This window comes from Macaca fascicularis, chromosome 3 (genome assembly GCF_037993035.2).
Source record: "Macaca fascicularis isolate 582-1 chromosome 3, T2T-MFA8v1.1".
Taxonomy (NCBI): Eukaryota; Metazoa; Chordata; class Mammalia; order Primates; family Cercopithecidae; genus Macaca; species Macaca fascicularis.
The window spans coordinates 174,787,004-174,808,714 of NC_088377.1; the positions used below are offsets into that span (position 1 = coordinate 174,787,004).

Consider the following 21,711-nt stretch of genomic DNA (forward strand, 5'->3'; position numbering starts at 1 on the left):
ATTGTACAAATTTGTAAAGACTAGAGTCATAGAAACATTGTCCAGCAATCTCATTTCCCAAAATACTACCTGTTTTTCAGGTTTTTGTGTGGATCTTGTCCGTGTATATACATTTTTTAAAATATTGCTATACAGTCTTCATAGTTATAAAAGTTTTTTGAGTGGAGGAATTAAACATATACAGAACAATAGGGAAGAAAAAATCACCCATAGTTTCTTTTCTTTTCTTTTTTTTTGAGGCAGAGTCTCGCCTTGTCACCCAGGCTGGAGTGCAGTAGCGCCATCTCAGTTCACTGCAACCTCCGCCTCCTGGGTTCAAGTGATTCTTCTGCCTCAGCCTCCCGAGTAGCTGGGATTACAGGCACATGCCACCATGCCTGGCTAGTTTTTGTATTTTTAGTAGAGATAGGGTTTCACCATGGTGGCCAGGCTGGTCTCAAACTCCTGACCTCAGGTGATTGACCTGCTTTGGCCTTCCAAAGTGCTGGGATTACACGCGTGAGCCACCGTGCCCGGCCCACTTGTATTTTCTTCACTAGCATTATCCACTATTAATACTTTTGCTTCCAGTTTAAGAAAAAAAATCACTCTATTGTTATAAAAATAGTACTCTCATGATAAATAATTCAAGCAATGAAAATGCAGAAAAATGTGAAGATGAAAATAAAAAAATTATTTCAAATTTTGTCATCTATAAGTTATTATCATTGATATTAGATGAACTGAATTCCAGACCCCTCCCTTTTCTGTGTGAATGTATGTGTGTATATGAAATGTTGATGGCCAGAAATAATTTTTTATTAAATATGGGATCTTACTCTATATACTAATTTTATTTGTCCTCCTTTTTGAGGTACACATGTATATGCTAGAGTGCACAAATCTTAAGTATATGGCTTGATGAATTTTTACCTGTGTAACCACTGTCCAGCTGAAGATATAGAACACTTCCAGCATACTAGAATGATCCTTCTCTACCATTTTTTTCCAGTACCTTTTTTTGTGTGTGTGTGTAAGGATATCCATTTCCAACACCACTTGTTAAAAAGACTATGCTGTCTTTATTTGCTTTCTTTTGCAACTTTATCAAAAACCAATTTACTTTATATGTGTGGGTTTATTTCTTGACTTTCTAGTCTGTTCTATTCATGTTTATATTAATAACAATACTGCACTGTCTTGATTACTGCTTTTTTAAGTTCTGAAGACATAGTGTAAGCCCTTCAACTTTTTTTTTTTTTTTTGAGACAGAGTCTCGCTTTGTCGCCCAGGCTGGAGTGCAGTGGCACGATCTCAACTCACTGCAACTTCCGACTCCCGGGTTCTAACGATTCTCCTGCCTCAGCCTCCTGAGTAGCTGGGATTATAGGCGTGCGCCACCATGCCTGGCTAATTTTTGTATTTTTTGTGGAGACGGGGTTTCACCATGTTGGTCAGGCTGGTCTTGAACTCCTGACCTCAAGTGACCCACCTGCCTCGGCCTCCCAAAGTAAATGCAGGGATTACAGGCGTGAGGCACCGTGCCCGGCCCCTTTTACTTTATTCTACTTTTTCAAAGTAGTTTTGGGTCTTCTAGGTTGTTTGCATTTTCTTACAAATTTTAAAATAAGGTAGTCTGTTTCTACAATAAAACCTGCTGGGATTTTGATTGGGATTAATATATGAAATTGACATCTTAATATTGAGTCTTCTGATCTATGGATGGGGGTTATATATCTCCATTTAATTCTTCTTCAGTTTATCTCAGCAATTTGTGTGTGTGTGTATGTATGTGTGTATGTAGATTTTAGTGTCTAGGTTTATATGTCTTTGGTCAGATTTATCTCTATTTTAGGCCACTTCAAGTTGTCCTACAGTTCATGGAATGTTGATGTTCATTAAAAAATGCATTTTTTTTTCTCTTGATGTTTTGTTTTATATAGTTTGTGTTGCTATGCTCGTTCACTAGTCTTTTCTGCTACTCCTAATCTCTTGTTAATCCCATCTAATGTTATTGTTTATCTTAGATTGTACTTTTCAATCTAAGATATAGAAGCTTATCTTCTTTATCTGGAAGTTTGATTTGGGTCTTTTTCATGTCTCTGCTTACATGTTTAACTTTTCCTGTAGCTTTGTGAACAAACGAAATACTGGTATTATAAGAGTTTTAATGTCCTTGTCTACTAATTTTATCATCTGTGCCATTTCTGGGTTAGTTTCCATTGATTAATTTTCCCTCTTCCTTTACATGCCTTGTAGTTTTTTTTTTTTCTTTCTTTCTGAGACAGAGTCTCGCTAGCTTTCTTGCCCAGGCCGCAGCACAGTAGCGCAATCTTTGCTCACTACAACCTCCACCTCCCAGGCTCAAGTGATCCTCCCACCTCAGTCTCTGAAGTAGCTGAGACTATAGGTGTGTGTGCCACTGCACCCAGCTAATTTTCATATTTTTTTTTAGGTTTTGCTATGTTGCTCAGGCTGGTCTTGAATTCCTGGCCTCAAGCAATCTGCAGGCCTCAGCCTGTGAACCACCACACCCAGGCATCTTGTACTTTTTGAGTTGATGCTAGACATTGTCAGTTTTATCTTGATGGCTGTTGGTTTTGGATATTTTTGTACTCCACTATTCTTGAGCTTTGTTCTGAGATGTGGTTAAGTTACTTAGAAACAATTTGCTCTTTTCAGGCCTTGTTTTATGTTTTGCTAGTTAGAAGCAGAGCAACATTTAGTCTAGGGCTAAGATTGTCTCACTACTGTGACAAAATTGTTTTGAGTATTCCACTCAATACTGTAAGAATTGTGAAATTTTTTCACTCTGGCCTAGGGCGATAGGCACTATTTCCAGCCCTGTGTGAGTTCAGATCATTAGTCCCTCTAATCCTTTCAGGTTGTTTTCCTGACCTTGGGTAGTTACCTGTCACATGTGTGCTGATCAATACCCAGCTGATGACCCTCTACAGATCTGCAGACTTCCCTGTGATGCTCTTTCCCATCTCCATTACTGCCCTGCAGATTCTAACCACCTTAATATGCAGTGTTTTGAAACCCGTTTTGTTTGTTTGTTCATTACTTTGTTAGTCCCTGTTATTTCTTCTGGGCCTGAAGTAGAAGTCCATCAGCACTTCTTATTTTAAAAAATAGCTCTAAAGGTACTATTTTGGATTGCGTCTTCTCAGAGTGGAAGAATAAGATACTCAAATGTGCTATTTAAAATGATGGCGGCTGTGTGCAGTGATATGTGCCTGTAGTCCCAACTGCTCTAGAGGCTGAGGTGGGAGGATTGCTTGAGCTCAGGAGTTCAACTCTCATTGGGGCAGCATAGTAAGCCATGAAATAAATTATGACCTTTGTCCTTATAGTGGCCAGTTTTTTTATGTGCTAGGGGTTTAGCTTTGAAAAACATAGGTGTGTACAGTTTAATAGGAAGTAATAAGGGAAAATTCTTGTATTACATTTGACACCTGGTAAGAAAATAAAATATTTTGGCTGGGTGTGGTGGCTCACACCTGTAATCCCAGCACTTTGGGAGGCTGAGGTGGGCGGATCACGAAGTCAGGAGATCGAGACCATCCTGGCTAACATGGTGAAACCCCATCTCAAATACAAAAAATTACAAAAAATTAGCTGGGTGTGGTGGCAGGTGCATGTAGTCCCTGCTACTCGGGAGGCTGAGGCAGGAGAATGGCATGAACCCTGGAGGCAGAGCTTGCAGTGAGCCGAGATACTGCACCTCCAGCCTGGGCGGCAGAGTGAGACTCTGTCTCAAAAAAGAAAAAAAAAAAAAAAAAGAAGAAAATAAAATAGTTAGGAGATTCTTAGGAGACCCTTTTCTGACTTTTTTTTATTCTTTTAAAAGTATAAACTCTTTGTCAAAAATAAAGTAGAATATAATTAAAAAGTGTTTTTCCGTTTAAAATCTATAATTGTGCTGAATATTATGGGAGAATTATACTAAAAATATCACTTTTAGAAATGCAGAATCTCAGGTCCTACCTGACCTACCTGAGCTGAATCTGCATTTAAACAAGAATCCCATGTGATTTGAAAGCACGATAAAGTTTAGGTAGCCCTTAGAACAAGAAACCCCAGGCTTGAAATGTTCTCTACACATAGAAATGATAAATGCTGGTGACGATGGATATCCTAAACACCTGATGGTTTGGCTGTGTCCCCACCCAAATCTCATCTTGAATTGTAGCTCCCATAATTCCCATGTGTCATGGGAGGGACCTGGTGGGGGGTAATTGAATCATAGGGGTGGGTCTTTCCTGTGCTCTTCTCATGATAGTGAATAAGTCTCATGAGATCTGATGGTTTTATAAATGAGAGTTCCCCTGCACAAGCTCTCTCTTGCCTGCTGCCATGTAAGATGTGACTTTGCTCCTCATTCGCCTTCTGTCATGATTGTGAGGCCTCCTCAGCCATGATGAACTGTGAGTCAGTTAAACCTCTTCTCTTTATAAATTACCTAGTCTCAGATATGTCTTTATTGGCATCTTGAGAACAGACTAATACACCTGCCTTGGTCATTACACAGTCTATGAATATTACAAAATCACATGTGTGCCATAAATATGTACAAATATTTTGCATTAATTAAAAGAGATACAAGAAGCCAATTGCAATTGTTAAAAATTTTTTTCTGAGATAAACGTTACATAGATATGTTTTTTGAAAAAGCATTCTTTTCTTATTTTGAGACAGGGTCTCACTCTGTCACCAAGCTAGAGTGCAGTGGCGTGATCTCAGCTCACTTCATCCTCTGCCTCCCAAGCTCAAGCAATTTTTGTACCTCAGCCTGCTGAGTAGCTGGGACTACAGGTGTGTGCCACCAAGCTCAGCTAGTTTTTGTATTTTTTGTAGAGAGGGAGTTTCACCATGTTGGCCAGGCTGGTCTCAAACCCCTGGCCTCAAGCAATCTGTCTGCCTTGGCCTCCCAAAGTGCTAGGATAACAGGTGTAAGCCACCAGACCCAGCCAAAAACATTATTCTTAAGCAGTGTATATACTGAAATATATACCAACAAAAATGATATCATGTCCAGGATTTGCTTCAAAATAATGAGAGACGGGTTAGAGTAACTGGGGTTGTCAATGAAGAAGACTGGAATGTGTTGATAATTGTTGAAGTTGGATTTATCTGACAGATCTTCTTTTTTTTAATTTTTTTTTTTTTTTTTAGTAGAACTGGAGTTTCACTATGTTGGTTAGGCTGGTCTTGAACTCCTGTCCTCAAGTGGTCTGCCTGCTTTGGCCTCCCAAAGTGCTGGGATTATATGAGCCACCGTGCCTGACCTATTTGACAGATCTTTTAATTTTTGTACATGGTTGAAAATTCCATAAAAATTTTTATGTGTGTGCGTGTTTACATATGTATATGTTGTCGGGGAGGGAAGATAGTGAGAAACAAAGTTAATTGATTGATGTTTTAATAGATTAGTATATTACAGAAATGCTATATATTCTTTATGTCCTGTTCTCTCTGCCCTAGACACTTTGAACGATAACATATTTAAATGTCCCTGATTTCTGCATTTAAGAAATCTGCTTCAATTTGTGTAGCCCAGAATTTCCAAAATTTGACCACATAACACCTCTTAATTTTTTGTAAAACATTGTTTCCGAGGAACGCACCAGAAAACAAGATCACTGGATGATGCTTGAAGAAGGATGTGGGGCTGCAATAGAAGTAGAAAAAGAGGTAGAGTTCAGTGACGTAAGAGTAGGGGGGAGATTTGAAGTTGACTTTGTCAACCTTGGGCTCAGTTTTATGCATTAGTGGGGTGATTTTACTTAATATTAGATAATGACCTTCTTTGTTGCCTAAGAGATTTATAGCCTTTGGTCCCCAGAAGTGTTCTATAACTGAGTTAATTGAAATGTTGAAAAACTGTATGTGTTGGGTGTAGTCATTGGCCCTAAGTGCTGTCTGAAGCAAGACATCAACGAATTTTCAATTGACTTTAAGCAAAAATTGTTTACTGTCACTTTAGATTAAATACATCTCTTTGTACTGTTAGGGGATGTTGTTTTTATGCATCAGAAAACTTTTTCAGAGGGACTTGTCATTGTGAATTGCTATCAGTTGGGATAGGATTATCTTGTATTTTGTGTGCTCTAATAAGACATAATTAAGAAACAAGCAATCACAATGTATAATTGAATATAATAAAATCCGATTGAAAAGTGTAGTGTAGATTTGGTTATGCTTTGAGTGAAGCCGTATCTTATATGATTATATAGTGGTGCACATCTTGAACATTTCTTTAATGTGTAATTTTTTACACATTAAACTCATAATTCTGAGTAACTCAGAAAGGATATGATGAGGGTCTCTTATTTTTATAATTCACTGGGAGCATTTATAGACTATTTGTCTTATACAAACTGTTCTGCTTAGAATAAGAGGCTTGGAAGACTTATTTCTTAACTTGTTTCTTTAGTGTTTATATTCTTAACTATCTCTTTTCCTCTTCAGTTTGTACTTTCATTCTATTCATACTTGGGACTGGCTTTTGTTTCCTGATGACATTATAGGTATATGGTGCTGTCAGCCATTTCTTAGATTGGCTCTTTAGAATTTTAAAGGCAAAGAGAACCTGACTGTCACACTGTGAAATTAGGGCTGAATAGATACAGTAACTTAACCTAATGTCTTCTGGTTAAAAGCAGTTTGGGAGAGAAAACAGGATTTGTGTTGTAAAGAATCACATCAGCTCTAGACTTTTTTTTTTGGCATTGGGATTAGTAGCAACAGGAATATTATGTTCTGGAAAGATCAGTAAGCTAATAATTCCTTTTTTTTTCATCTTGGAGTGAGGTTCTGAAACTAGTGAACTCTTCAGCATTTGTTGGGTATTTATGCTTAGTTTTTGCTTTATGTGTTAGAATATTTTGTAACTAAATCAGGATGACTCCTTCTCTAGTACTCTTTCCATTACGCAGTTTAAGAAATTTCATGGGGGCCAAGATCGTGCCTCTGCACTCCAACCTGAGCGACAGAGTTAGACTCTGTCTAAAAAAAAAAAATTTCACTGGAATTGTCCCAACAAGAGAGAAGGTAGCACTGATTGGGCGGTTCAGGTGCTTGATGAGTAGAAAAGGCAGGGATTCGGTGATACAGTTTATTCACTTAGGGGCCCATTTTGAGTACTTTTAAGAAGGGTCACTGAGATTTGATTCTTATTATAGATTGTGCTCTGTAGAGCTGTTGCTTCCTGATAAGTGATTTTTGGATATGTGAAGCTCTACTTGTAATTAGTTTTTCTGAGTTGCTTGAAGGGGTTTCCATTAATTGTTTTGTTAATCTTTATTATTCCTGGAGGAGAGGTCACTGGATGCCAACAAAGAATGTCCTTAGTAGACAATTAAGCCCATTAACTGTTTGCAGAAAGCATGACTTAATGCTAATTATTCTGCAGGTGTCGCCAAAATTCAGGTGTATTACATTAACTATTTCTTATAGTTGGTTAATTAGTTTAGTTATCAGGGCCTGTATTAGTCAGCTAATTCTTGTGAATTTGCCAAGACTCTGTGTTGCTTATGACTGAGAGTGACTGATAACATCTATCTTGAGAAATTAGCCAACCAAAATAACACTGCTTGTGTTTTAAAGTGTGGTGTATTAGTCTAGTTGGGCTGCCATAACAAAACACCAAATACTAGGTGGCTAAACCAATAGAAATGTATTTTCTCACAGTTCGGGAGGCTACAAGTTCAAGATCAAGGTCAACCCATCGGGCTGGTTTCTAGGGAAGCCTCTCACTCTGCTTGTAAATGGCTCCCTTACTCTACTGTCACATGGCCTTTGCTGTGTAAATATGTAGAGAGGGCTTCTCCTTCCGCTTCCTTTCTTCTAAGGACATCAGTCCTTTTGGATTAAGGCCCACCCTTATAACCTCACTTAACCTTTATTACCTTCTTTGTAGACTGTGTATCCAAATACAATAACATTGAGAGTCAGAGATTCAACTTCCGAATTTGGGAGGGACACAGTTATGAACTGAAGTTCATAACAGGTGGTACCCTGGGGACTCTTATTACTTTGATAAAATATCCTAAACTGCTTCTAGAGTGACAGTCTCTCATCACCTACAAGTAGTCTTGAGGCTCAGGCAAGAGCTCTGATCAGGCTGCTAATTTTTCACAATTGTTTGTCAATCTTACTGCATGCTTTTCTGGTTTGTATTAAAATTAATAAAACATAAGTTGATCTATTTAGTCCTGTAAGTTCCTGAAATTCTAGCCTTAAATTTTTTTTTTTTTTTTTTTTTTTTTTGAGACGGAGTCTCGCGCTGTCACCCAGGCTGGAGTGCAGTGGCCGGATCTCAGCTCACTGCAAGCTCCGCCTCCCGGGTTCACGCCATTCTCCTGCCTCCGCCTCCCGAGTAGCTGGGACTACAGGCGCCCGCCACCTCGCCCGGCTAGTTTTTTGTATTTTTTAGTAGAGACGGGGTTTCACCGTGTTAGCCAGGATGGTCTCGATCTCCTGACCTCGTGATCCGCCCGTCTCGGCCTCCCAAAGTGCTGGGATTACAGGCTTGAGCCACCGCGCCCGGCCTCTAGCCTTAAATTAAAATGAATTGTTGGAAAACTTTATACCTGGGCTATATTCAGATCTTTCAAAATCTCTAGGCCTGAATTGAGTTTTAATGTTATGTTCTTGAAGGAGCTTACAAGAAATGGCCATGTAAGATTTGTGACTTTGTCTGCTTTTAGAAGATTGTTAAGGACATCTTTTACTATATTAGGTCTTCCGTGTTTTTTAAGTGAAAGATTTCTTTTAGAATTTAGGACTAGTTCAAAATTTGCTTCCTTAGAGGAACTGGAGTCCATATTTTTGACAATGAGAATTATATCATGTGATGTGTCTCCTTTTGCCTGGGCTGCTAGGAAGCTCAGATTTAGTTTGGGGGCTCACTTCATATTCACTCTGCTTGCCCGTATGATCTGCATAGTTGTCTTTTACATCTATTTGGTATTGTTTAGCTCTGCATCTCTTTAGTCCCACTTTCTCATTTGTATTTTACTTTTTATTGTTTATACTCTTGTGCAAGCCATCTCACATCTTTTTTGGGAAGAGGTGGGATATAATTAAAATGAAACTTGACTGTAGATATTGTTACTCAGTTTCACCATTAAATACTGGTTGAATGGTTATCAGTCTTTGACTGGGTGCTCACCCCCAAGAAGCTTCATAGAACACTCAGAGTAAAAGCTCACAAAGTTGGGACTGGTCTGACTCCTAATTTTCTCCTTGATTCATTTCCTGTCATTGTCACTCTTCCTCAAGTCTCTAAAGCCACACTGACCTCCTTGTCATTCCATGTTCCTTGAGCAGGCTAAACACATCTTGTTTCAGGGTCTGTTCTCTGGAATCAGCTTCCCAGATAGTGCCCTTTCTCTTTCACTTTCCAGTAAGCTGTATTCAAATGCCATCTTTATCCAGAGGCCCTCCCTGGCCTCCTTATAAATGAAGTAGCCTCCTTCCTCCCTGCCTGTCTTGGCTTTTGCGTAGCTGTTACCTCCCAGCTCCCTTTACTAAAACATAAGCTTCATGAGGGAGGGATTGGTTTTGTTCATTGCTGTATGTATCTCTAGGCCCTCAGAACTGTGCCTGGTAAGTAGTAGATACTTAGTGAATATTTGTTGAATGAATAAGTGAATTAAATAGGGTCACTAGCAACTATTATTTGTTCTTTTCTACAGAGTTTTGAGCATGCATTTCATGTGAGACAATTTAGTTACAATTGTTTCTTAAGGCTGGGAACTGTCCTCCATGACCTCTGTAGATCCTGCATCGCACTGCTGCTCATTACTTAGCTTTTACTAAGCACTCAATGTACCAGGCACTGTCAGAGTATAGAGAAAAGGTCTGATCTCAATTCAGAAATAAATATCCTCAGGAACTTTAGAAAGGGGTGGACTTTAGGGGATTTGGGCTAACAATGTTGTGATTCATAGATTATTTATTTTGTTCCTAATAATATGTCAGCCAACACTTCTGTCACACTTTATATTTTCAGAGCACATTCACACACTTCTCCAGTCCTAACAGTATCCTGGTGAGGCAGGTATTCTTATTATCTTACCTGTTTTACAAAGAAAAAAACAGACCCAGAAAAGTTAAGTCACTTACCAAAGGTCAAGCAGCTTGAAAGTTGCAGAGCTCTGTTTGAATCTGGGTTTTTTAAAATTCCAGAACCTGTGTTCCTTTAATGCGTATGTGGATGGCTCTTGTCTGACATACTTGATGAGGTAGTAAGAGACTTTCTTGGTGTATTCCTAATGGTAGTATTCTAGATTTGGGTTTTTCTTTTTGCATCCTTTTATTCCACTTGAGTAATGAGTCACTTTTGGTGACTGGCCTTATTTTCACAGGTGTGCTTTTTCCTTTATTGGATCTTTCTTTTGTCTTTAAGAACAATACCGACTTTTATGTATTTTCTCCTGTCTGGACTCCATTACTCTATTAAGTCCAAAGTGAAAGCAAAATTGCTCCACAGAAGGAACCAGTGATGGTGACTGGTTATTTTCCTTTCAAAACATTTGATCGGCTACACTGAAATATAGAAGCTAGTATGAAAATGGGAAGCAGACAAATTTAGTTTTAGATCTCCCATTATTTACCCTGGGTTTTATTGCTTGTTTATGGGACTCACTTGGAGCTCATGGTTGTGAATCACCTAGAACTTAATAACGTATTTGTTCCTACTAGATGTCGTTAACAGTAGCTTAACATGTGTACCGTGGTCCTTTTAGCCCTTTAGGTAAATAAATGCCTTCCTGGGGATTAATTAGTCATGGTTAAGATGTAATTCATCATGCAAAATAGCAGAGCTGTCTTAGTGAAAAATTCTTAATGATCCAGAAATGTCTTTGTGTCCAGCTTAACTGGAATCTTGTTTATTCTTTTATGTTCCTCCATGAACTTGACAATAGTTTATAAGTCATAATCGTTTTGAGAATAGGAATGCAAAAAAAAATCTAGAGTGATTCAATAACTTGAATACATCTTGGGTTGGCAACTTTATACCATTGGTCCTTTGATCATGTCTTTTATTTAGCTCATGCTTTTAAATCTTGCCCAGATTCAAGACTGTTATTACTAAAAAAGCTGCTTGTTGCTCTCTTTCCATCCCTAGCTGTCTGCTGTTCTCTTTACCTATGAACTGTGGCTTGATGAGAGTACGTGTCCTGCAGCTCAGGAGTTGAAGGCAGGAAAGATAGGATTTTGTAACATGTATAGTAGAAGGAGCATGGATTTTGGAGTCAAATATACTTAGCTTTAATTTCAACTCTGTTATTAACTATGTGCACGTGTATAAGTTACTTTACCTCTCTGAGCCTCTGATTCCTTATCTGTAAAAAGGCTGGTGATAATATTTTATTATACTAGACTGCTTTGAGGATTGTCTTAGACTAGGTATGCAGAATAACCACTGTATTGCCTGGTGTGTTATAGACACTCAGTAGTTTGTATCCTGTGCCTCACTTTCACCTTCCTTTCCAAACATGTAGGACACAGGGATGTCCTAAATTTGTCATGCATGTACATTTCTGCATTTAGTTTTAAAATTTCACAAGTGGAGGATGAATGAGAGTTGACTTGTCAACACTTACTGTCAAAGGGATCTTGGATAATTTTTGGACTATATTTTTAAAAAATGCAATGTAGTTTTGGGCTATATTATTAGAAATATAGTGTTCATGTTGTGGGATATAAAACCTCTTTCCGTTTGGAAGTATGTTGTGTTCACTTCTCAGCACATCTGAGAGGCAGGTTACTGAAGCCATTAAGAGCCATATGGCCCAGGTTTGAGGCCAGACTCTGCTCCTTAAAGACTGTGCCTTGAATAAAAAACTCAATCTCTTTATCTCTACAAAGAGGGATAAGTATGGTACTGATATGGTTTGGCTGTGTCCCCATCGACATCTCATCTTGAATTTTAACTCCCACAATGTGTCGTGGGAGCAACTCAGTAGGGGTTGATTGAATTGAGGGGGTCTCTCCTCGCTGCACTGTTCTTGTGATAGTGAATGAGTTTCACGAGATCTGATGGCTTTAAAAAGGGGAGTCCCTGCACAAGCCCTGTTCTCTTGTCTGCTGCCACGTGAGATGTGCCTTTCACCTTCACCTTGCACCATGAGGCCTCCCCAGCCACGTGGAATTGTAAGTCCAGTACACCTCTTTCTTTTGTAAATTGCCCAGTCTCAGGTGTGTTTTTATCAGCAGCATGAAAACAGATTAATACAGGTACCTACCTCATAAGGATGTTTTTGCAATAAATTAATTAGTATGTGTAAACCACTTAGATTAATGCCTGGCACTAGTAAGTTCTATATGAGTGTTACCTGTTTCCGAGGGGACTTCAGATGAAAGCAAAAAGGATGGTGGGCTGTTGGAAGTCATGATATGGAAGAAACAGTTGAAGAAATTGGAGGTGTGTAACCCAAGAAAGAACTATCGAAAGTCCTTCACCATTTAAAGGGAAATTTTATGGAAGAAGGAATAGACATTTTTTGTGTTACAGAAAAAGATGGGACTAGGATCAATGGGTAGAAATTATAAAGAGGCTGATTTTATTTTATTTTGATGGAAGGCTTTATAATAAGTAAAGCTGTTCCAAATTGCAGTGAATTGCTTTGTGAGCTGGTAGAGCTCTGCATTGCACAGAGGCTTAGAAGGCTGAAGAGAGGTTCATGACCTGGCTGATGGAGGGAGCTCAATGACAAGTGTTCTTTTCTGCACTGCTGTCTGTTCAGGTTAAGGGACTAGAGATAATCCCACACTGAAATTTGCTGGGATTTGCTAGCGTGCATGAGAACTTTCTCCCTAGAATTAGTCAGCTCTTTCATGCTTTTCTTTCTTTTTCTTTTTGAGACGGAGTCTCACTCTGTTGCCCAGGCTGAAGTGCAATGGTGCGATCTCGGCTCACTGCAACCGCCGTCTCCTGGGTTCAAGTGATTCTCCTGCCTCAGCCTCCAGAGTAACTGGGACAACAGGCACAGGCCATTGTGCCTGGCTGATTTTTTATATTTTTAGTAGAGACAGGGTTTCACCATATTGGCCAGGCTGGTCTCGAATTCCTGACCTTGTGATCCGCCCTCCTGGACCTCCCAAATTGCTGGGATTACAGGTGTGAACCACCGCACCTGGCCTCTCATGCTTTTATGGTCTATCATTTTTATTGACTATTTATCTCAGACAAATATTTATTGTCTGAGACATTGTATTTCTGCTCTCATATTGCAGAAAAGAAAACAGAGCTTGGAAATAAATATTCACTGCCTGCTGTTGCTTGGCACCATGCATTCAATCCTTGAAGGAACCCAATGACTTAGATTTTATTATTGTTGGGAGACCATTCTCCTCAGGTCTCGTATGTTTCTGAAGTTCTTGTGAGCCAAGCACTGATTGCCCTTTGTTTTAGGTTATTTTGCCAAGGATGTTTGTTTAGCAGACAGCGTTGGAAGATAGAGATGGTCTCTCACTCCAGAGCAAGGGGCAGGTGTGTTTCCAGTCCAGTCTCGGGGCTTAGATTCGGTTTTTGGGGCTCGGAGTTCTTCTCCAGGAGCTGCCTATGTGGGCAAACTTCTCCTTGGGCCCATCTGCCTAACCCCTGTGGGACTCGGGGGCGAGGGGAACCGATGTGAACATGCTGCACTTACGCCGCTTGCTGTGCTATGAGTATGATCAAGTCTTCTGGATTTGAGGAGCTCCAGGAGTTTTGTGTCTTCTGCCAGCGCCTGTGAAACTGTGGCTAACCTCTTAGCTTGCAAGTAGGATAAAATCTCAGCCTTCACCATTCTTGACATTAAGGAGGAATAAAGTGAGAACCAGAGAGTTTAAACCTGATGCCTAGAGTTAAGTGATCTAGTATTTGGGGGCGGTGGGATTTTAACTTTTGTCTTCAGAGGGTGTACTTTTTATTGTATTGTGGAAAAACGCTACTGCCTTTGCTGCTGCTATTACTACTGTTTTTACTAGAACAATAATAGCTAATGACAACAACCAACATTTGTTGAGTGCTAATGACATACCAGGCCTTGTTTGATCTCATTTAATTCTCACTAACAACCCTATGTGGAAGATATCTTAGTATTTTCACTTTATAGATGAGCAAAATGAGATGCTATTACTAAGGTCATGAGTCGTCAGTATGGTGGAGCCCCGATTCTAACCCAGGCAGCTTTACTCTGCCTGAAGAGACACCACTCTGTAGCTGTTAGGAGTGCAATCTGAAAGCAGACCAACCTGGGTTTTAAATCCCCATACTATTCCTAACCTTCATTGTGTGAGGTGGTGTAAATTAATGTAACCTCTTTAAATCTCAGCTATTTCATCTGTAAAAAGAGGGGAGGGAATAATAATAGGACCTACTCCAAAGGCCTGTTATGAGGATTAAACATACATTCTATAAAATGTGCAACACAGCTGGCTCCTGGCAGCTAGTAAGCCTCTCTAAATATTAGAGGCTATTATTATTTTTATTATCCTTGCTGCCTTTTCTCTAATTAAAAAAAAAAAACCTTTAATAGTTTTGCACTCTGAGTTCTGTAATGTAAATATTTTTCACTAAAGACAAAATATTATTCATCCCAGTTTACATCAAGAGGATACATTTCAAATATGGGGCAAAGCTGGCACAGGGTATTTCTTACATAAATATTTTCTTGAAAAAGGAAAATAGGAGGCAAACCCCCCAGTAGACCCAATTTACTCTCTAATCTTCATTTTAGTAACCCTTTCTATTCCCTAAATAACTCCTAATGATCCAGTAATGTGTTCATAGTGACAGCTGATGCCAGAGAAGGTGTCCTCTCTGGGCCTGACATTTTCCTTAATGGTAATTCTAACTAGTTAAGGTAAACAATGTGAAATGTTATATTTTTTCCACAAATGGTAGTGGAGCAGAAATCATGAAAAGCCTTGTAAAGATGGCAAACTGATCTAGTGTAGCTTTGACAATTCTGTGACTGCTGTTACAAGGGGAAATAATGGAGTTAAACATCTAGGAACCCTTACCTTTGGGACAGTTGATAAATTGAAGGCATTTTCTGATTGTGCTTTACTTTAGATTAACAGCCTGGAAGTTTCAGATTTAAAGAGCAAAGTTGTGTATCATTAAAACAACAAGAAGACATGATACATGCTAAGCTGCTCTGTACCCAAATATTGCAAGTAATCTTGGTAGCTCTATTTTTGAAGCCCAGTTTAGCCTACATTCTCCACTCTGATTTACTTTAATAGTCAAACACTTGGGTGGTATTCTCTACCTGCAAGAAACCTTGGAAGTAGTCTGGTTTAGGATCACCAGTTTACAGATGAGGAAACAGGATCTCTCATGTAAAGGCTTTAAATCAAGTCTTGCGGTTCCCAGTAGTGTTCCTTTCTGGAGCATCCCACACTGTCCTTAGTGGCTTTTGCACTTCCCTTCTTTGCCTTCGTTCCTGCCATCCCCCTACCCGTATTCATGATATAGCTGATCTTTTGGCATCCCTAACACCTAACAAAAAGAATTACAAAATTCTTTTTGGAGGTTAGATTGAAGTCAAAGACTGGCCTGAATTTCCCTATAAATTGAAAAAGGAGTTTTATATATTGTGTGGCTCATGAATTAAGATCCTTTTCTGTAAATGACAGTTCAGAGCAGACTATTGTACAGTATTTTGCTTGCAAATATCTAGAGTGGATATGTGATTAATTTGCTGACAGACCATCTCTGAAAGCAGTTCTAATGATGGACTTATAATTGATGGTATCCATCATTGAGAACCTAAAATATCCCCCTCCCTAAATTAAAAAAGATAAATGAAATAAACTAGGCTGAATGTATAAGCTGACAAATCTGAGGGAATTTAATGAAACTCTAAATTACCACAGCCAACAGATAAGAGGAAAAGGTTCCTTTGTGACTGATTATAATACTAAATTAAAAAAAATTATCCGAGAAAGATAGTGGAGGAAACAAAGATCTGTGGTCCATGTATCAAACGAAGTTATTGAAATATTTTTAATAAGTATATCTATCTCATTCCCTGGTTATTGTTGATTTGTATCAATCTTGTTAGTGCTGTTTGAAGACTAGTAAGTGCAGGAACTGTCCTGTAGGATACCTTAGATGACTGCTGTTGTAAGAGATTTTAGAATTAATATGACCTTATTTCCAGACTGCTGGGGGCTCCATACCAAATTCAGGTCATTCAAATGAGCTTTTTGGAAGGTGGTTCCTCAGTGTATAAGTAATTGTATCCATTACTGTGCTTTCAGCTATGTATGAAAAAGACCAGCTGAAAGTGACTTAAACAATGGATATTTATTATCTCCTCCAACAAGAAGTCCTGAGGTAAGGCCGCTGCAGGGCTGCTTTGGTGGCCAAGGACATAGTGGTAGCTTGGCATTCCTCCTGGTTTTTCCTTCCACGGTTACTCAGACACCTGGCTGAAGTGTCGAGTATCTTATCTTTGTATAGTGATACCTAGGGTTGGGAAAGGGACCTTTTCTTGTTATTCTTCTTGCAGAAAATTGTTCCTAGTACTTCCTTAGGTCTGTCTCATTGACCAGACTTGTCACTGATAAGGAGAATGGAACAGTTCACTTAAATCAAGAGTTACCCAGTCTCTTGAACCGTTCATGCCTGCCTGCTAGCTGATTAAAATCAGTTCTAATGCCAGTGACAGAAGAGAAGGGCCCCTTGGATAGGCAACAACAAATCCACTTAGATGGGCTATTGGAATTTACTGTGAAGGAAGTTTTGTGTTTTGTGTTTGTAACTTATTTCATTTCCTAGTTAGTAAGATGAACGTGCTTCACCTTTCTTTTGCATTTTACTTTCAAGTTTTACTCAGCTTAATATACTCTCTGCCTTCACCAGGACTCTGTCTACTAGTGACGATGTCGAAGACAGGGAAAATGAGAAGGGTCGCCTTGAAGAAGCCTACGAAAAATGTGACCGTGACCTGGATGAATTGATTGTGCAGCACTACACAGAATTGACGACAGCCATTCGCACATACCAGAGCATCACAGAGCGCATCACTAACTCCCGAAATAAAATAAAGCAGGTATTCCTCCCTTCTTGTCCGGTGATGGCAGCACTTCCTGTCAGTATAGGCGTTGCAGCTTGGAGAGGAGCCATGGTAGTGGCAAATGGTCCTTAATAAGTGATTCAAAATTCCGCTTTTCAGGAGTTCTGCAGGTGTCTGGAAAGGCTTGCTGGGAAAGACCACAGAAGACATCCTCGGCTGATTTCTCCCCTCCCCTGTGTCTTATCCTTGGTTCTGCCATTATTTCTCACTGCAGTGTGGAATGAGACAAGCAAGATGGCCTCCATTTGCTTGTGTCTTACGGTCCATCCCTAACAAACTAGTAGGTGTACTGGCCCTTGTATTCTCCATTCTCATTCTAGCAGTTATTCCTGTACTTCACACATCTAAACAACAAAGCCTAATATTTGGACCATTGAGTCAGTGCCTATTCTGCATCTTAGTGGCCGACCTATTTACACTCACATGAGTTGGAGGGCAGCCAGCTGAATACCCTTTTATCGGAATCTAAACCACAGAAGAGAGTATGTTTCCTACATTGAAGTTGGTTGTGATTTGCCTGCATTTATTGTGCATTCTTGGTATTTTTTGTGAAGTGAAGAAAATTTAACCTACAGATTATTTAAACATAAAATGAAATGTTTATGAAAACAATTTTTTTTTTTTTTGGAGATGGAGCCTTGCTGTGTTGCCCAGGCTAGAGTGCAGTAGTGCCTCACTGAAGCCTTGAACTCCTGGGCTCAAGCAATCCTCCTGCCTCAGTCTCCCAAAGTGCTGGGATTATAGGTGTGACCCACCATGCCTGGCAGAAAACCAAAATTCTTGAATATCATGCTTTAGTTGTGATTAATGTGTATTAATTTTTTTTTTTTTTTTTTTTTTTTTAGTTTTTGAGACGGAGTCTCACTCTGTCGCTCAGGCTGGAGTGAATGCAGTGGCGTGATCTTGGCTCACTGCAAGCTCTGCCTCCCGGGTTCACACCATTCTTCTGCCTCTGCCTCCCGAGCAGCTGGGACTGCAGGTGCCCGCCACCACGCCTGGCTAATGTTTTTTTCGTATTTTTAGTAGAGACGGGGTTTCACTGTGTTAGCCAGGATGGTCTCGATCTCCTGACCTCGTGATCCTCCTGCCTGGGCCTCCCAAAGTGCTGGGATTACAGGCGTGAGCCACTGCACCCTGCCATTAATTTTTATTTTGTAGTTTTATTTTCATGTTTTGGAACAATTTTTCTTTTATTTGTTGTTTTTCTCCCTTTTTCTCCTCCTTCCTTTCTTTCTTCCCCCACGTTCTTTCTCCCCTTCTCTCTCTTCTCCTACCCCATCTTGCTCCCCACCCCCACTTTCTTCCTTTTGCATTAGGTCCTAGAGAAAAATCTTGGTTCTTGGGTACTATGTCTTTTGTATCTAAAGGATAAAATGGTTTTGTAAGGAGTATTTTCATAATTGGCCAAAGGATGAACTGATCAAATAAGGGTTATGTAGTATAACATTATAGTTATATGGTTTTTAACTGTGTATTTTGAGATCACTCCTTTAATACCGCTCAGTACTACTCTGTGATAAATAACAATAATTGCCACCACTTACTGAATGAACACTGAGTCTTTGCAAGGGATGATTATGTCCAATCATCTCAATGAATTTAGAATTTGAACTCTTATCTCCCTGATTCTAAGGCCTTTGATGCTGATTTTCAGGCATTTTTAAAGCAGCAGAAACTTTTTTTTTTGGGTGATATTTTGCAGAATACCAACATATCAATCATTAGGAGAGGCAATGCTCTCCTCTTATTTGGTTTTGGGGTGAGAGGTCCAAAGCATCATGCTTGGTTCTCCCCACCACTGTGGGACTGAGGGATGCATAGACCGTGATTTAAAATTCACTGCCCTATGCTATCAGATTGGTTAGGGGACTGTCTGGCCTGTATCTGCCCAGTAACAGCTGTGCATATGGCATCTTCATGTTTTGTTTTGTGTGCATTAGATCTTACATTATGATTTTGTAAGCAGATATATAAATTATGCTTCTACAAATACTGATGATATATGACTTTCAATGTCTAAGAGTGTAGCTCTAGCTCCAGAATCAGTATACTCTTAACCTTTTTGGAAGCCACATGTTGACCTCTCTACATTTTAAAATTAACTGGGCTTTTTTTTTTTTTCTTCTGAGACGGAGTTTCATTCTTGTTGCCCAGACTGGAGTGCATTTGTGCGATCTCAGCTCACCTCTACCTCCACCTCCCGGGTTCAAGTGATTCTCTTGCCTCAGCCTCCCGAGTAGCTGGGATTACAGGCATGCGTCACCACGCCTGGCTATAACTGGGCATTTTTGAAAGGGATACTATAAATGTTTGCCTTTACAAGTGCTGAGTTCATCCTATGGATTTATCTGTGAAACTAGGTAAAGTTATAGATCACTTGCTCTAGATTTAAAGTAAACTGTAGTCCATTTTGACCTAATATACTAAGCTCAGGAGGGGTCAATGAATGTATAGAGCTGCTGACCTTCTGGCTTTGCCTCGGGTAATCACAGCAAAGGTGAAGGACCTCATGGTATTTGTGTTTTCTGATTAGTCTGATTGACTGAAAAGACATTGTCCTTATCTCACAGGAAGCACCACCAGTGATTTCTGCTTTGCTTCCCATCACTCTGAGTCAATAGCATCTTTGCTGCAAACAAACAATGTTCTCCTGATATTGAAAAAGAGCCTCGTCTTGATCATTTCACATTTGTTTTAGTGGCCACATTTCTGACCGTCCTCATTTTCAGTATGCTTGAGTTTTGAGCAAAAGAAAATAACAAAACTTTATTATATCTGATAGTTGTGAAGAAAGTAAATGTCATACTATTCTGGGTTATGAATTAACTTCAGTATTGGGAAGAGAAATAAAGGGTCAAAGCTCTTTTCAAAAGAGCCTTTAATAATTGATTAATGGGAAAATAAAAGTGTTGGGGGAAAATGAAAATGAATTTGTTTTTGACAATTTTGTACCATGACAGTCCATTTCTTATCACCAAGGAAACACTGATGTTTTCTCACTAATCTTTTCTTGTCATTTTTGGCTTTTAATTGCACTTTGGATTATATATGAAATATAGGTATGTATTTTTTTAAAGTGAAAACATGGATGATTCAGTAACGTTTGGGCTATGTTATCTCAGAGCCAAGCAAGATGCTGAGAATGTATAGATCTGAGTTGAAATTTTCTTTGTGTTCTCTGCCAAAATAATAAGGATTCATGTAGCAAATATCTGTTGAGTGCCCGCTACGTTGCTGGTTCTGTTTTAGGTGCTAGAGCTGTACAAATGGGAAACACCAGTTCCTGTCCTCATGGAGCTTATGTGCAAAGGAGAGGACAGAAAACGAACAAATAGATAATGTTGAACAACATTTATGTAGTCTCTATGTATTGAGTGTCTACTTTGTGTTGAGGATTGTTCTAGATTTTCAGGTATAGAAGCGAAGAAAACACAAATGTTTCTTTTTTTTATTTTTTATTATACTTTAAGTTCTAGGGTACATGTGCACAACATGCAGGTTTGTTACATATGTGTGCATGTGCCGTGTTGGTGTGCTACACCTGTTAACTCATCATTTACATTAGGTATTTCTCCTAATGCTATCCCTTCCCACCTCCCCCAACCTGCCAGGCAGGTCTCAGTGTTTGATGTTCTCCACCCTGTGTCCTTGTGTTCTCATTGTTCAATTCCCACCTGAGCGTGAGAACATATGGTGTTTGGTTTTCTGTCCTTGTGATAGTTTGCTCAGAATGATGGTTTCCACCTTCATCCATGCCCCTATAAAGGCCATGAACTCATCCTTTTTCATGGCTGCATAGTATTCCATGGTGTATATGTGCCACATTTTCTTAATCCAGTCTGTCACTGATGGACATTTGGGTTGGTTCCAAGTCTTTGCTATCGTGAATAGTGCCGCAATAAACATATGTGTGCATGTGTCTTTATAGCAGCATGATTTGTAATCCTTTGGGTATATCCCCAGTAATGGGATGGCTGAGTCAAATGGTATTTCTAGTTCTAGATCCTTGAGGAACTGCCACACTGTTTTCCACAATGGTTGAAGTAGTTTACAGTCCCACCAGCAGTGTTAAAAGTGTTCCTATTTCTCCACATCCTCTCCAGCACCTGTTGTTTCCTGACTTTTTAATGATTGCCATTCTAACTGGGAAAACACAAATATTTCTGTCCTTGTGGAGTTTACATTCTACTTGGGGGAGACAGACTATAGACTATAAGTGAATATATGAGTAAAGTGTGGTATAGCAGATGGTGAGAAGTGCTGCACACACCCCCACCCCCCCACCAAGGAGAGGAGACTAGGGAGTTGCTGTTTTAGCTGGGTTGGCCAGACAGGGCTTCACTGAGGTCCTGTATGAGCCAACATCTGAAGGAGGTTAAGGAGAGTGTCAGGAAGAGCATTCCAGGAAGAAAGGAAGCAGGTGCCCAGATCCTAAGGCAGGGGCATGATTGGAGGTTGGGAGCAGCAGCAAGGTGGTTGGTGAGGCTGAAGCAAAATGAGGCATGGGGAGAGTGGCAGGAGAGAGATGAGAGAGCTAGGGCATGTGGTGTGGTGGGTGGGTGGATAGAAGTCATGTAGGGTCTTGTAGGTCACTGGAAAGACATTGATTTTAACTGTCAGTATTGATTGTAAGGCTTTGAGCACA

At 39.6% G+C, this 21,711-nt stretch overlaps 1 protein-coding gene across 4 annotated transcripts in view; it reads left to right on the top strand.

Annotated features, from left to right (window-relative positions):
* The window catches only part of EXOC4 (exocyst complex component 4), an 825,737-nt gene that overhangs the window by 5,598 nt on the left and 798,428 nt on the right, over positions 1-21,711 (top strand). For all 4 annotated transcript variants that reach the window (XR_012432868.1, XR_001489711.4, XM_045387459.2 and 1 more), the window contains one exon: positions 16,853-17,042. Coding sequence is in view for 1 of the 4 variants with exons in the window: in XM_005550804.4 (XP_005550861.3) it covers positions 16,853-17,042 (190 nt within the window). In the remaining 3 variants the exon portion in view is untranslated. The remainder of the gene's footprint in view (positions 1-16,852; positions 17,043-21,711) is intronic.